At 36.9% G+C, this 13835-nt stretch overlaps 1 protein-coding gene across 1 annotated transcript; it reads right to left on the bottom strand.

Annotated features, from left to right (window-relative positions):
• Nucleotides 1-1064: 1064 nt before the first annotated feature.
• On the bottom strand, nt 1065-13004 carry LOC150078709 (myelin expression factor 2-like). The gene is made up of 2 exons (XM_090382765.1): nt 12883-13004; nt 1065-2638 (listed from the first exon to the last, which is right to left on the bottom strand). The coding sequence occupies exon 2, from the start codon at nt 2634-2636 to the stop codon at nt 1470-1472; it is 1167 nt and encodes a 388-aa protein (XP_090238891.1). The 5' UTR covers nt 2637-2638; nt 12883-13004; the 3' UTR covers nt 1065-1469.
• Between the last annotated feature and the right edge of the window lie 831 nt (nt 13005-13835).

Here is a 13835-nt window from a genome sequence, read left to right as displayed (position 1 = left end):
ATTACCATTTTCAAAGCTATTCTGTGTCGGCATGATTTATATTTGCTGCTGTATACAAGCAACATCTCTCACTCATTCCTACCAAAAACGTTCCCCGTTCTTCAGGAAAGAACCATAAAGTCAGCTCTTCTTGAAAGAAATTAGCCGATTTGTGCAGTTGATGCCTCAAAAATCTGCCCGAATTATATTTTGAATATTGACTAATTTAAATGTATATTAACTTATCACAGTTTTAAATTTCAATATATATTTTATATCAAAAGTAGATTATGAAAATGTTTATGTAACATCTCTATATCAAAAATAATTACAAGAGCAATTACGTACAACTCACATATAAACTACTTTTCTTATTTTGAAGTTTTCCTATCATAACATAATAAACCCTATGCACATACTATAAGGCTTTATATTACCACAGCAAAGAGAAAATCCAATGTAAACTTAACATATTAAGACAATTAAACTGTCATCAAGAAAATGGGTTTCATGAGCAAAATTAATAAAATTATATACAAAACCAAGAAAAAAATTTTTTAACCAGAAAGTGTAAGATAGTTTCTATTACAAACCTTTTACAAGTTAGTATGAATATCATTTCCCAAAAAAGTTTTCAGTAAAACCTGTATGTAAGCTGAGGTAATAAGAGACAACCAAAAACAAAGACCAAAGGACACCATTTATTTTAGCCAACAAACATGATAACATAGCATTCAGCAAGAACTATTATAAGTTAATGTTTTGACTAATAAGTGACTCCCACTTAGGAACCACTAGTAAATAACCAGCTGTCAAATTAAACAATGAAATAGTAAAACCCATACAAAACAGATATTATAATAAATTGACATCTTGAAATATGCTCAATCACAATGACAATTACTATTGAAAAAACATAATAATAATAAAAAATACTTGCATACACACCTCAGAATACAATTGAATATATGAGATGAAATATACACTATATCCACATTAATATTCCAAAACATGAACACTAATAAAAGCATTGCAATGTGCCTACTGAAAATAAACATTCTTATTCGTTAAAGACTTATATCAGATGAACAAAAATAAAAAAAAATTAAAAAAAAAAATAATAATAATAAAAAAAAATGAAAATATACTCCAATACAGATATTTTCATTAAACATGAATGTACACTTGCATTCATAATTTCCACCACAGATAAAAGCACTTTTTCCATGGTCCAGACCACAATAAAGTCAACATTTTGGAAATTAGACCACAAGGACTTCCAAAATGACAGAATTTCACAACAAAAAAATGTGAAGTTGAATAATCAGTCAAATGTGTCACATACACTGATTCACAATTACTAATACAGAGTGTCCCACATTCATTTAATATACAAGTGCAATACCCCACGAACTGCATTCTGAATATATTCAGACAGCACTGTACACTATTTTCTGGCCTCATCTGTCATACCATTACATTAGATACTTCTACATACCGGTCAAATTACCTCCCATCCCCATTCCCATTATTCCTCTCTCTCCTCCCATGAGATTACCCATACCCATATTTAACCCACTTCCCCCTAGTCCCAAATTACTTCCCCCTAGCAACCCAAGATTCCTTACTGCTCCACTTCCCATATTTCCTAGGCCAACTGCTGTTCCCATATTATTTAGAGGCAGATTGCTTGAGGAATTACCTCCCATCAATCCTAACTGATTACTTCCCATATTCATCATTGCTTTTGACAGATTAAGGGGCTGTCCCCCTGTTCCTAAGCCTTTTCCAATGCTCTGCAGGCCAGTTGGTAATTTAGATGGCATCCCATCTGCATCATCTACAAATTTGTCCATCCGAACACTCATTGCTCTGCCATGCAACTTCTGACCATTAAACATGGATATTGCTTGAACTGCTTCAAGTGGGTGATCCATTTCTACCCTTCCATGTCCTTTACTTTTGCCATCATTATCTGTCTTGAGTTCGACATTAATTACTTTACCTGCCAACTTAAAAATATTCTGCAAATCCTTTGTTGTTACTTTATAATCCAAATTGGCCACAAAAATTCTATTTGTCAGTTGCCCAGCTATTCCCAAAGATCTCAAGAACTCAGTATTTAAACCATATGTATTGAACTGTGTTCCACTGGAAAAAACATCACCAGTATACGAGCCAAGTGACACCTTTTGTCCTGACCGAGATATAGGACGCCCACTCTTGTCCCGCTCAATGTCAAAATCTTGTTTAACCACCAACTGCCTTCCTTTATATTCAAAGCGGTGTAAAACATCAACAGCCTTTTGAACAGATGAAGAATCTTTCAGCTCAACAGTACCACACCCTTTAAATTTTCCATTGTCATCTTGGAAAAGTTGAACATATGCAACATCGCCTACCTTTTCTCTGAACAAATCTTTAAGATCCGTCCACTTTGTTTCATAAGCAATATTAGCAACATACACACGTCGTGGATGAGGAGGTCGATTATAACGCTTTTCATCCCCATTTCTTCCAGAATCATTACCCCTCTTTTGATCCCTTTCCCTCTTTTTATTATAATTACCACTATCACTATCATTACGATCCAATGGAGATCTGGATCGAGATCTTCTTTGCTGAGGTTCAGGACTATAATCTCCGCCAGAATCCATAGCTGCAAAAAGAACAGAACAATTAGACAAGGCAGAAAAAGCATCTATTCTTATTCTGATATTACTATCAAATAAATTAACTGATTAGAAAAAATGTAGTTTGTTTTTTGAAAAATATTCTGATATGAAATCTACTTTTACTAAGCAGCAAACAAGAAGAATCAAAAACGAGAAGAATAAAAGCTCTTGCAGTCAATATGAAGTAAGAATTGGCAAGTGATTTTCAAAAATGGGTTTCCTACTGCTGCATTGCACATCAAGAAATATTATGTGCATAAAATCTTTGTCCTATAAAATTGAATTTAGATATGCAGTGAAAAAACATTACCATTTGCACATCACACAATTAGGTGCAATAAATAAAATAAGGAAAAAACAAGTAATTACTCGAATTCACGTTTTAAATCAAACCTTTATTACAATAATAAATATTCTAGCAAAAATTAAACATAAAAATAAGCATCCACACTACCTGTCCGAATCAAGTGAAACTCAATAGTGTTATCGTTTAAAGTGGATCTAATTTTGGTACATATTTAATTAGCGGCAGAAAATGTCCTTTTGGATTCTGTGCTGGTTGGTGCTTTGTACTGAGATAGTTGTAGATGAGTTGCAGCTTAACGGCCCCCTCCTTATTCCCTCATCTTCAAAAAATCTTATTTTCTTTTTATGGCACTATACATGTATTAACGAATGAAAGGGACTGACATTTAAGCCTGGTGAGGAAACAAAATCTAAGCTGTGGGTGGGGGATATTAATTTCTATTTCCCTGTACGATTTTTGGACAGCAGCTCCCTCAAACTACCCGACTGTTAAAAAATGAGAATTTCCAGGAGCTGAGGGATACCCTCCCCCCACACACACGAGTATATATATTATCTATCGTATTGTGAGCTGTCAGTTTCTCAAGAGCAATGACACAAATATAAAACAAAAGTCATTTATCATACAAATCTACTTACAATACATAACTGGCGTTCATTTACATCTTATCTATTCATTTTTCTCATTTAATCTGTTAATACATGCTACCATTTCCATAAAATTTCTCTCAATTAACAATCTCAACAGTTTCAAACACTAAACTAATTCAATCTTAATTACTTCCTCATATATTTGTCTTAATCACCAACATCAAATCTCTTCACAATAGCAATCCATAAGTTGCTAACTTAATGCTAACAATTCAGTGTAATCTCTTAATTTAGCAATATCAACTCTCTCTCTCTCTCTCTCCCCCCCCCCTTAGTTGAACTCTTTGGGATTTCGAGAAAAGTTCTCTGTTAATACTGAAGGAAATCACCACAGTAGTAGAAGCCAGGGCAACACTATCTGACTGGCTTGTTATTCAACTCCCAAAATTGGATCGAACTGAACCCAGAACTACCACTTGAAGTCTGCAACCCCTCCGAACAACACCACAAACCCCTATTTTGGTGAGAGCACCCCTGTTACTACTTTTTTATATGCAAGCTTATGTGCAAACCCCACAGCGTTTTGCACATTTACGTAACTCTCCCTATCTAATTCAAACCTGACCCAATCATGGTATTATTCTTTAAACTCACTCTTCTTTCTTTGGTGGAAAAAACAGAATAATTTTCTCACATAATGAAACACTTTCATCTTTTACCTCTAGATCACCTGTTCACAATACCTTTGAACTGCTCCATACTGAAACTCCCAAAATGCACTAAATGTTGCTTGTCGCATCCTCAAGTAGAGACTTAACAGAGGGATTAAACCATTGTTCAGAAGCTTTTAATTTTAACCCTCCCGCACCTGCCATACTTCACCATATTCCTTAATTGTACTACTGCCACTAATGGAAATATTTCCGTGATATTTTAGTCATTCATCAAGTGCTTTACTTCCACACTATACTTACTAAGAGAAATATATTTGTAAGATTTTGTCTTACAGTTCCATGACATTGTTACTGTTGGGATATCAGAGACATGGTGTCACACAGATATTAGGAATGCAGAATTGGAATTTGGGTAGTACAATGTGTACTAAAAGGATAGGACGGGAGGTGTTATGCTGTTAATTAAGAAAAACAAAATCAAAAGTGCATCCAGTTGATACAGATTGTTGTTGTTGTTGTTATTTGGTTTTTAGGAGCATTAGCAACTAAGGCCATATTGCTCCGGGATATGCGGTGGTCATTCCCTGACCTTTCCGCATCCTCCGTATTTGGTGGTGACGGGCTCGAACCCCGGTCTAATCAAGAAGCCTGTGCTACGCACTGCTGCTCCTTCCCACCTGGCTACGGAGGCGCCTGTTGATACAGATGAACAGTGCACTGTTGAGTCAGTTTGGTGTGACATAAGCACTGCGAAAGCAAAAATAAGAGTAGGAGTGTTATAGGCCTAATAACTCAAAGGAGTAAAATAAACAGTTGTACAGAGAAATAGACTGGGCTAGTAAATTCAAATGTCTTATAATGGGGGATTTTAACTCCCCAGATATTGACTAGAAGTTATGGGTTGGTCACTCGCACACTAGTAAGACTTTTGTGGATTTATTGGATGATTGTTTTCTGCAGCAACATGTTCGAGAGGCAATCAGAGAGGGTAATACCCTTGATCTGGTTATCACAGTGTACTGATGTGGGATTTACTTAAAGATATAATTACCATCAGCGGTAAAGGAAAGGGTTTTTGCTTCCATAAAGGTGAGTACAGTGGTCTCAGAGAGTTTTTAAATTATGTACAGTGGGATCAACTGATGATGTTACCAACAGCAAATTCTAAGCGAGAAACATTCAAGGAATTAATCGTGGAAGCCACTAAAAGTTTCATACCTATTAAGAAATACTGTTCAAGGTTTAGGCCTAAATGGTTATCAAATGAACTAATGAGACTTGTGACAGAAGAAAAATGCATGGGATGCATATAAATTATTAGGCAACACAGAAGCCTATGTCTGTGATCAAGTCACAAAGGAGGTTAGGCAGGGCGAAGGCAGATAACGAGAAAGATCTGGCAAAGGATGCTAAGAAAAACAGCAAGGATTTGTTTACTTATATAAATTCTAAAAGGAAGGGGATGAACCTGATTGGTCCACTTGATATTGATGGGTCAACTGTTGATGATCCTGCTCAGAGAGCAAACAAACTGAATGAGTATTTTACATCTACATTCACACATGAGGAGTTAAGGTTTGAAAACGCCAGAAGGTTATCAAATTGTAGCAGGATGCTTAATGATTTTGTAATAACTGAGAGCAAAGTGGAGGAGAAATTGTTGAAGTTAAACATAAGAAAGGCACCTGAGGTGGATGGGATCTATCCAGTTATATTAAAAGAGTCAGCAAACCCCTAGCCATAATTATGAGAGCATCCTTGGACTTAGGGGAGGTCCCCATGGACCGGAGATGTGAAAATGTATCCCCAATTCACAGAGGGGGATCGAAGGGTGACAAGAGTAATTACAGACTGGTTAGTTTAACTTCTGTTCTGGGTAAAATAATGGAGTCACTGGTTAAAGATGCATTGCAGGATCATCTAGACAAGACTGCAGCAATAATTCAGACACAGCATGGGTTTGTTAAGGGAAAGTCTTGTCTGACAAATTTGATTGGTTATTATGATGTGGTTACAAAGGAACTAGATGCAGAAAATAATTTTAATTTCATATACTTGGATTTCAGGAAAGCTTTTGACATTGTTGTGCATGGAAACTACTGTACAAATCGGAGCAGAATAGTATTAAGGGTAAACTGCTACAATGGATAAAAGGATGGTTGAGTGGGAGAAGACAGAGGGTGGTAATCAAAGGGTGCTTTTCTTCGTGGACTAATGTTATTAGTGGAGTCCCACAGGGTTTGGTGATGGGTCACTGTTGTTTTGTATATTTATCAATGATATTGATGAAGGTATATCAGGTTTAGTGTTGAAGTTTGCAGATGATACAAAGGTTGGCAGGGTTGTTAATGACAGTAATGGCAGTGTGCTACTGCAAAAGGATCTAGAAAATTTGGGCAGATGGGCTGAGAAGTGGCAACTGAAGTTTAACCTTGACAAATGCAAAGTACTGCATATGGGTTGAAGTAACCCCAGAGAAACGTACCAACTGTGTGGTACTACACTTAAGGTGGCAAAAACTGAAAAAGACCTGGGAGTAATTGTGCAGTCAGATATGAAGTTTTCTGAACAATGCAGACAGGCTGCCAGGGCAGGTCATAGGGTTTTGTCAATGATATATAGGAATTTTGCTAGCAGGGAAAAGGAGGTGATTGTCCATCTGTAAAAGGCAATGGTCAGGGCACGCCTTGAGTACTGCGTACAGGTCTGGAGGCCTCATTTTAGGAAGGATGTAGATTTGCTTGAGCGTGTACAGAGAAGGGCAACAAGATTGGTGAGAGGAATGAAGGGATCCTCTTACCAAAAGGGGCTTAAGTTCTGCAACTTGCAATGGCTGGAGACTAGGCACCTGCGCTGTGATCTGATAATAGTAGTAGTGGCATGTGATACAAGAAAGCAAATGTATGAGCTTATGCAGCATCAGCCAAAAAAAAAAAAAAAATCACACCATCCAGTTCATCCTTAAATTTATTTAAACTATCAACTTCCACAACGACAGATGGAAGTTTTTTTCCAGCAATGAACAACCCGCAGGCTAAAGGCAAATTTTCGCACATCTACTCTACATTCTTAATTTGAATTTATGGCGCCTTAAGTTCGTAATCTGAACAAGTGGAAGGATCCCATCAGAACTCAGCGTGCTCAACCCATTCAAGGCTTCATACACCTCACTCAGATCACCACGCAGGTGCCTAGTCTCCAGCCACTGCAATTTGCAGAACTTAAGCCTCTCTTGGTAAGAGGACCCCTTCATTCCCCTCACCAATCTTGTTGCCCTTCTCTGTACACGCTCAAGCAAATCCACATCCTTCCAAAAATGAGGCCTCCAGACCCTGTAAGCAGTACTCAAGGCGTGGCCTGACCATTGCCTTATACAGAGGGACAATCACCTCCTTTTCCCTGCTAGCAAAATTCCTATATACCATTGACAAAACCCCACGACCTGCCCTGGCAGCCTGTCTGTTGTTCAGAAAATTTCACATCTGACTGGACAATCACTCCGAGGTCTCTTTCATTTTCTACCACCTTAAGTGTAGTACATGCAGTCGGTACGTTTCTCTGGGGTTACTTCTACCCATATGTAGTACTTTGCATTTGTCAAGCTTAAACTTCAGTTGCCACTTCTTAGCCCATCTGCCCAAATTATCTAGATCCTGTTGCAGTAGCACACTGCCATTACTGTCATTAACAAACCTGCCAACGTTTGTATCATCTGCAAACTTCGACACTAAGCCTGATATACCTTCATCAATATCATTGATAAATATACAAAACAACAGAAGACCCAACACCAAAACCTGTGGGACTCCACTAATAACATTAGTCCACGAAGAGCAGCACCCATTAATTACCACCGTGTGTCTTCTCCCACTCAACCATCCTTTTATCCATTGTAGCAACTTACCCCTAATACCATTCTGCTCCAATTTGTACAAGTCTTCCATGTGCAACAGTGTCAGAAGCTTTCCTGAAATCCAAATATATATCAAAATTATTTTTTGTATCCAGTTCATTTGTAACCACATCATAATATCCTATCAAATTTGTCAGACAAAACTTTCCCTCAAAAAATCCACGATGTTTCTGAATTATTGCTGCAGCCTTGTCTAGATGATCCTGCAATGCATCTTTAACCAGTGACTCCATTATTTTACCTGGAACAGAAGTTAAACTAACTGGTCTGTAATTACTCGTGTCACCCTTCGATCCCCCTTTGTGAATTGGGGATACATTTGCACATCTTGGGGACCTCCCTTGAGTCCAATGATGCTCTCATAATTATGGCTAATTATGGCCTGGTGTGGACCGGTTTGGAAGGGATATGGGGGATTTTAAAAGCCAATTAAGAACAGTGCTCATGAAAGCATCTATAGAAAAGGCAGGTAGCAGCAACAGAATATCTATGAGACAAAGTGCGGAGAGGCTTTGATGAGTCATCAATTAACACAACCAACCTTTTTTTGAACAGTCTAGAAGCCCGAGGGACGTTATGGGGGGCGTTGCTCGAGATATGGAACAATATTAAATGGTGGGGCAGATTTGAGATTTGTACCGAGTGAGAAGCTGTTCATAAGATAACACCAAGAGAGAAAACCATTTTTTTTTAGATCCAGAAGTAATATTTGTGATGTGCTTATGTCAAGAGACTAGAAGTCAGGATAATCCCTAATAGATACATGTGTCATCAAAAATAAACATAGGAATCCTTATAGTGAGAGATCAGATAGGACTGAGTTTTAGGATTAAAATCAACTAAGTTATCACTGCCCCATTGGAGAATTACCATTTAAGAAATTGGCTGTGGATATTAGAGAAATTGAAGTTGCTTGTGCAGGCAAGCTTGCCTTTTTGAGAAGGCAAGGCTTCTCAAAGTGGAAGGCAGAATGCAATGTGCTATCATCAGCAAAACTATGGACAAGATTTCTGGTCAATGGAAGAATGTCATTAATATACAAGAGGAAAAGAGTAGGAGAAAGTACTGAAGAACCTTGGGAATACCGCATTAGTGGAGAAGTTAGAAGACAACACTCTACCATCTTCTGCCGTAAGATGGTCTGAGAAAAAAACTGGATACCCAATTATATTTAGGGGAAAAAAAAAAAAAAAAAAACACCTGGCACTTCATAAGACAGAAACTTATTTGGAAGACCTTTATCACAAACATAATCAAAGCCTTTGAAATAGCTGGAGCAACTGCCCGACTTTAACCAAACTTTTCCATTGAATTTGTACAAAGATGGGTAACAAACCAGTATATCACAAATGGATCGCCACTAATGGTATCCATATTGGCAATCTTTGATTAGATGAAAGGTTGAGATAGTTTAGGAGTTGGCAGTTAATGGATTTCTCCATTACTTTAGAAAGAGTAGAAGTAACTGCAGTTGGATGATAACAGGATGGGAGGGCTTTTTTACTGTTTTTAAGACGAGGCCGGACATGAGAAAATTTCCAAGCAGAAGGAAAAAACACCAGAGGAATAAGAAAGTGCAAAAAGGCAACAGAGAACAGGAGTAAACACAAGAGTACAGGTTTTGAGAACAGAGACATACTATCAGGACCTAGAGCTTTCTTGGCATCAAGATTGTTCAAAATTCTTCTGACATCTTTTAGTGGAGTGTACTGGGAATAGCAGGAGATGGCTTATCAAGATCATCCATACAAGGGTTAAAAGAAAAGCAGGATGCTAGTAAGTCGGCTTTATCTTTAGCTAAGGAGGCAACAGAACTATTAGATTTTAAGAGGTGGGAGTACGGATGGGGAAAAGTTTGTGCAACTAGCTCTGACAAGAGACTAGAATGCTCAACTACTGTTTGGAGAAGAACCAAGTTTTCTACCCTTAGCATTTTCAAAATCTCATTTGGACCGATTAACAACTTTTTTATTATTGTCGTGAGTCATACATAGGCTGTTTTTTTAAGGACAAAAAGAAAAGAAAAAAAAAAAAGAATAAACCAAATATTAATATTAATGTACTAGCAGTTGGTTTATTCTGTTTTCTTTCTGTCCTTAAAAAACAGCCTATGTATGGTCTGAAGATGAGTTCTGGCAAGGTTCCTGAAATGCAACTTATTGTATAGGAATTTAATTATAAGCTAAATAAACTAAATGACTAAATAAACTAAATAAGTGTTGTAAGAGTGGTCATCACTGAAACCGCCACGTAACATTCTTCTCCAACTATATAAAAACATTGATTTACACGCATATTCATATTTATAAAAGTATACTAGATATGACATCAAATTTAAAAATGCACATATTGGTTGAAAAAGTAAAACGAAGCTAGTTTTTCCATTGGTCACACTTCTTATAAATGTTGCTAAATAAGACATACTTTGCGTTTTAACAAAATAGGTGCACATGGACTATTTATAAAAAAAAAAACCAGAAAACGTTAACTAATCGTACAGTATTAAAAATTGATTTACACGCATATTCATATTTATAAAAGTATACTAGATATGACATCAAATTTAAAAATGCACATATTGGTTGAAAAAATATCTGCAATAAGCCTCTGAGGTTGGGATTATTCATACTACCAATTTTAAACACACACACCAACCGTTTATGACTGGTTGAATAATGAAATAAAATAAAATAAAATGATAGAAAAGACTGTAAAATAATATTTACAAAAAACTTTGTCATTTACAAAAAACTAAACTATAACAAAAGTAAAATAAGTAAATAAGTTAAAATGCATTAAAATATAAATATAAAAGCGATAAAAAGACGATAAAAAACACTAGAGCTTTCGGAGGTGTCTTCCTCCTTCCTCAGTAATAGTGAGACTTAAATGACACATCCTTAAATACCAGGTTCACGGCACACGTGGATGACCAGGCGCATACTCAGCATTCCTTTCACTTGTACCGGAGCCGGAAGTGGACTGGACACGTGGAAAATTAAAACGTTTGTCTCTTGTCAAAACCACCGCCTCAAAAAGGGGGTGAAGCCTAACTCCCCTGTCTCTGTTTATACTATTGTTACCAGAGGATCCAATCCACAGACTTTCCAGCCACTTGCGGTCCCAGAATCTATGCGCCCGACAACGCTGTCATCCTTGACCGGGCGCATAGATTCTGGGACCGCAAGTGGCTGGAAAGTCTGTGGATTGGATCCTCTGGTAACAATAGTATAAACAGAGACAGGGGAGTTAGGCTTCACCCCCTTTTTGAGGCGGTGGTTTTGACAAGAGACAAACGTTTTAATTTTCCACGTGTCCAGTCCACTTCCGGTACAAGTGAAAGGAATGCTGAGTATGCGCCTGGTCATCCACGTGTGCCGTGAACCTGGTATTTAAGGATGTGTCATTTAAGTCTCACTATTACTGAGGAAGGAGGAAGACACCTCCGAAAGCTCTAGTGTTTTTTATCGCTTTTATATTTATATTTTAATGCATTTTAACTTATTTACTTATTTTACTTTTGTTATAGTTTAGTTTTTTGTAAATGACTAAAAGTTTTTTGTAAATATTATTTTACAGTCTTTTCTATCATTTTATTTTATTTTATTTCATTATTCAACCAGTCATAAACGGTTGGTGTGTGTGTTTAAAATTGGTAGTTGGTTGAAAAAGTAAAACGAAGCTAGTTTTTCCATTGGTCACACTTCTTATAAATGTTGCTAAATAAGACATACTTTGCGTTTTAACAAAATAGGTGCACATGGACTATTTATAAAAAAAAAAAACCAGAAAACGTTAACTAATCGTACAGTATTAAAAATAAACAATTATTGAAATGACTGGAGTGGGTCAGGTTCCATCACACAGCAAAAGTGGGGATGTGGTGTCTGGAAAATTCAGGTCTTGTCTATAGAGAAACATTACAAAATGAAAAATCTATGTATCTCTTTATTAACTATATGATGCAAGGAAGCCCGAGGCTTATGCTGCACCAAAAAAAAAAAAAAAAATCCAGAGTTACCGAGAGAGTCTAAAGTGGAACGGAATAACCAAGAAAGAGAAGGAGGATGATATCCAGCTCAGGACCCTCGGTGTGCCAAGCCCATTTATTCGACTTAGGGGTCGTAAAGAACCAGATTAAAAGCATATCCGCTGTATTTTTGTTTATACGCGTATGTGCTCAACGCGCATTGTATATTTTTTAGAATAAGTAACAAGAATGACCCACCCATGAAGAAAAAACCCTCTCATGATGGGTTACAAGATCAGTGAAAGCAGTAGCGCTTTCATGGGCTCGGCTAACAATTCCGACTGTCCGATCTCCGACTGAATATAAATTTAAATCTCCAACGAAGGCCAGATAACCTAATGGGGACCGGTTTCGGGAAAACGACAATTTTATTAAATGGACGCTTCAGAGACATTCTATGAAAGAATTTGGTACTTTGTAGCAGATTAGATTTATGTTTCATTGTTTATTTCGATGAGAAATAAAGTAAAATGAGAGGTACTGAAACTTAAAGCAGAAAAAAGTATTTACAGTGCGCATTGCTATACTGAAAATGTAATTTAAGAGTAATGTTGATTTTCATATGTAGCGGAAAACTATAACGACCGCTCATAAATATATAATTCAAATTTGAACTGCACATCAAAATTTAAAGAAATACCTTAATGAAACAAGAAAAAACATTTAATATTATTCAAAAAGCAAAAAATATTCTTTTTCTAATTCTTAACTTACCAAATTATAATGCTATTAATATATCCGTAACACAACAAAGAAACCTACGAACGACACATCAACAAATGGCACAAAATGGCTATCAAGCTTGCTTCTTGGAACAAAGCCGTGCAAAAAGATGAAAGCATACGACGAAACCGCCACCTACAAACTGGCAGAGTTGGGTTTCTAAACTACATATTTTAATCACATAGATGATAAACCAAACATGGATACTAATCTAGATTCCTGTACCTGGATGGATCAGTCGCGTGCTAGTGCTTGAGGTGAAAACTGATTAAAAAGCTTCATTTATTACAAAACTAGTGCCCTTGTAATAGAACAGTTGGAAGCCTCTCCATCCTTCCTTCAACGAGTGGAAAAAATATAATGTATGTAAATAGTAAATATATATAAAAGGGAAATAATAAAATAAATAAAGTGGAAAAAAACATAGCGTTTCATAACATCACCCCAGGTGATCAGATCTGGTGAGTATGGGCTTGGAACACCCAGGGTCCTGAGCTGGATATCGTTATTCTTCTCTTTCTTGGTGATTCTCTCTCACTCTCTGGGTAACTCAGAATTTTTTTTTTTTAGTTGGTGCAGCAAAAGCCTCAAGCTTCTTTGCATTTGCACATTATGGCTAATATTAATAATAATAATATTATTATTCTTTTGCTTTTATATTATTTCTCCCTGATGGGGGATTCCACTCCGTGGCGGGTACTGATACCAAGTACACAGGGTGGTTGAAATGTCTGGTGTTACTGTCGGTCGAGGAAATCTCTGACTATCCTACAGGTGCTGTACGGCTGCTAGGGAATGTCCTACATGTTGCTGCTAGGCTGCAATGTAGAGTCTTTGGTACCATACCGGTGGTTGACACGATGATTGGGATGTTTGATACTTCTTGCATATGCCCCACTTGATCTCATGTCTCAGGTTCTTGTATTTCCTAATTTTTTTCTCAT

This window comes from Mastigoproctus giganteus, chromosome 10 (assembly GCF_048544385.1).
Source record: "Mastigoproctus giganteus isolate SK-2022 chromosome 10, ASM4854438v1, whole genome shotgun sequence".
Taxonomy (NCBI): Eukaryota; Metazoa; Arthropoda; class Arachnida; order Uropygi; family Thelyphonidae; genus Mastigoproctus; species Mastigoproctus giganteus.
This window is presented reverse-complemented; position numbering and strand designations above follow the sequence as displayed.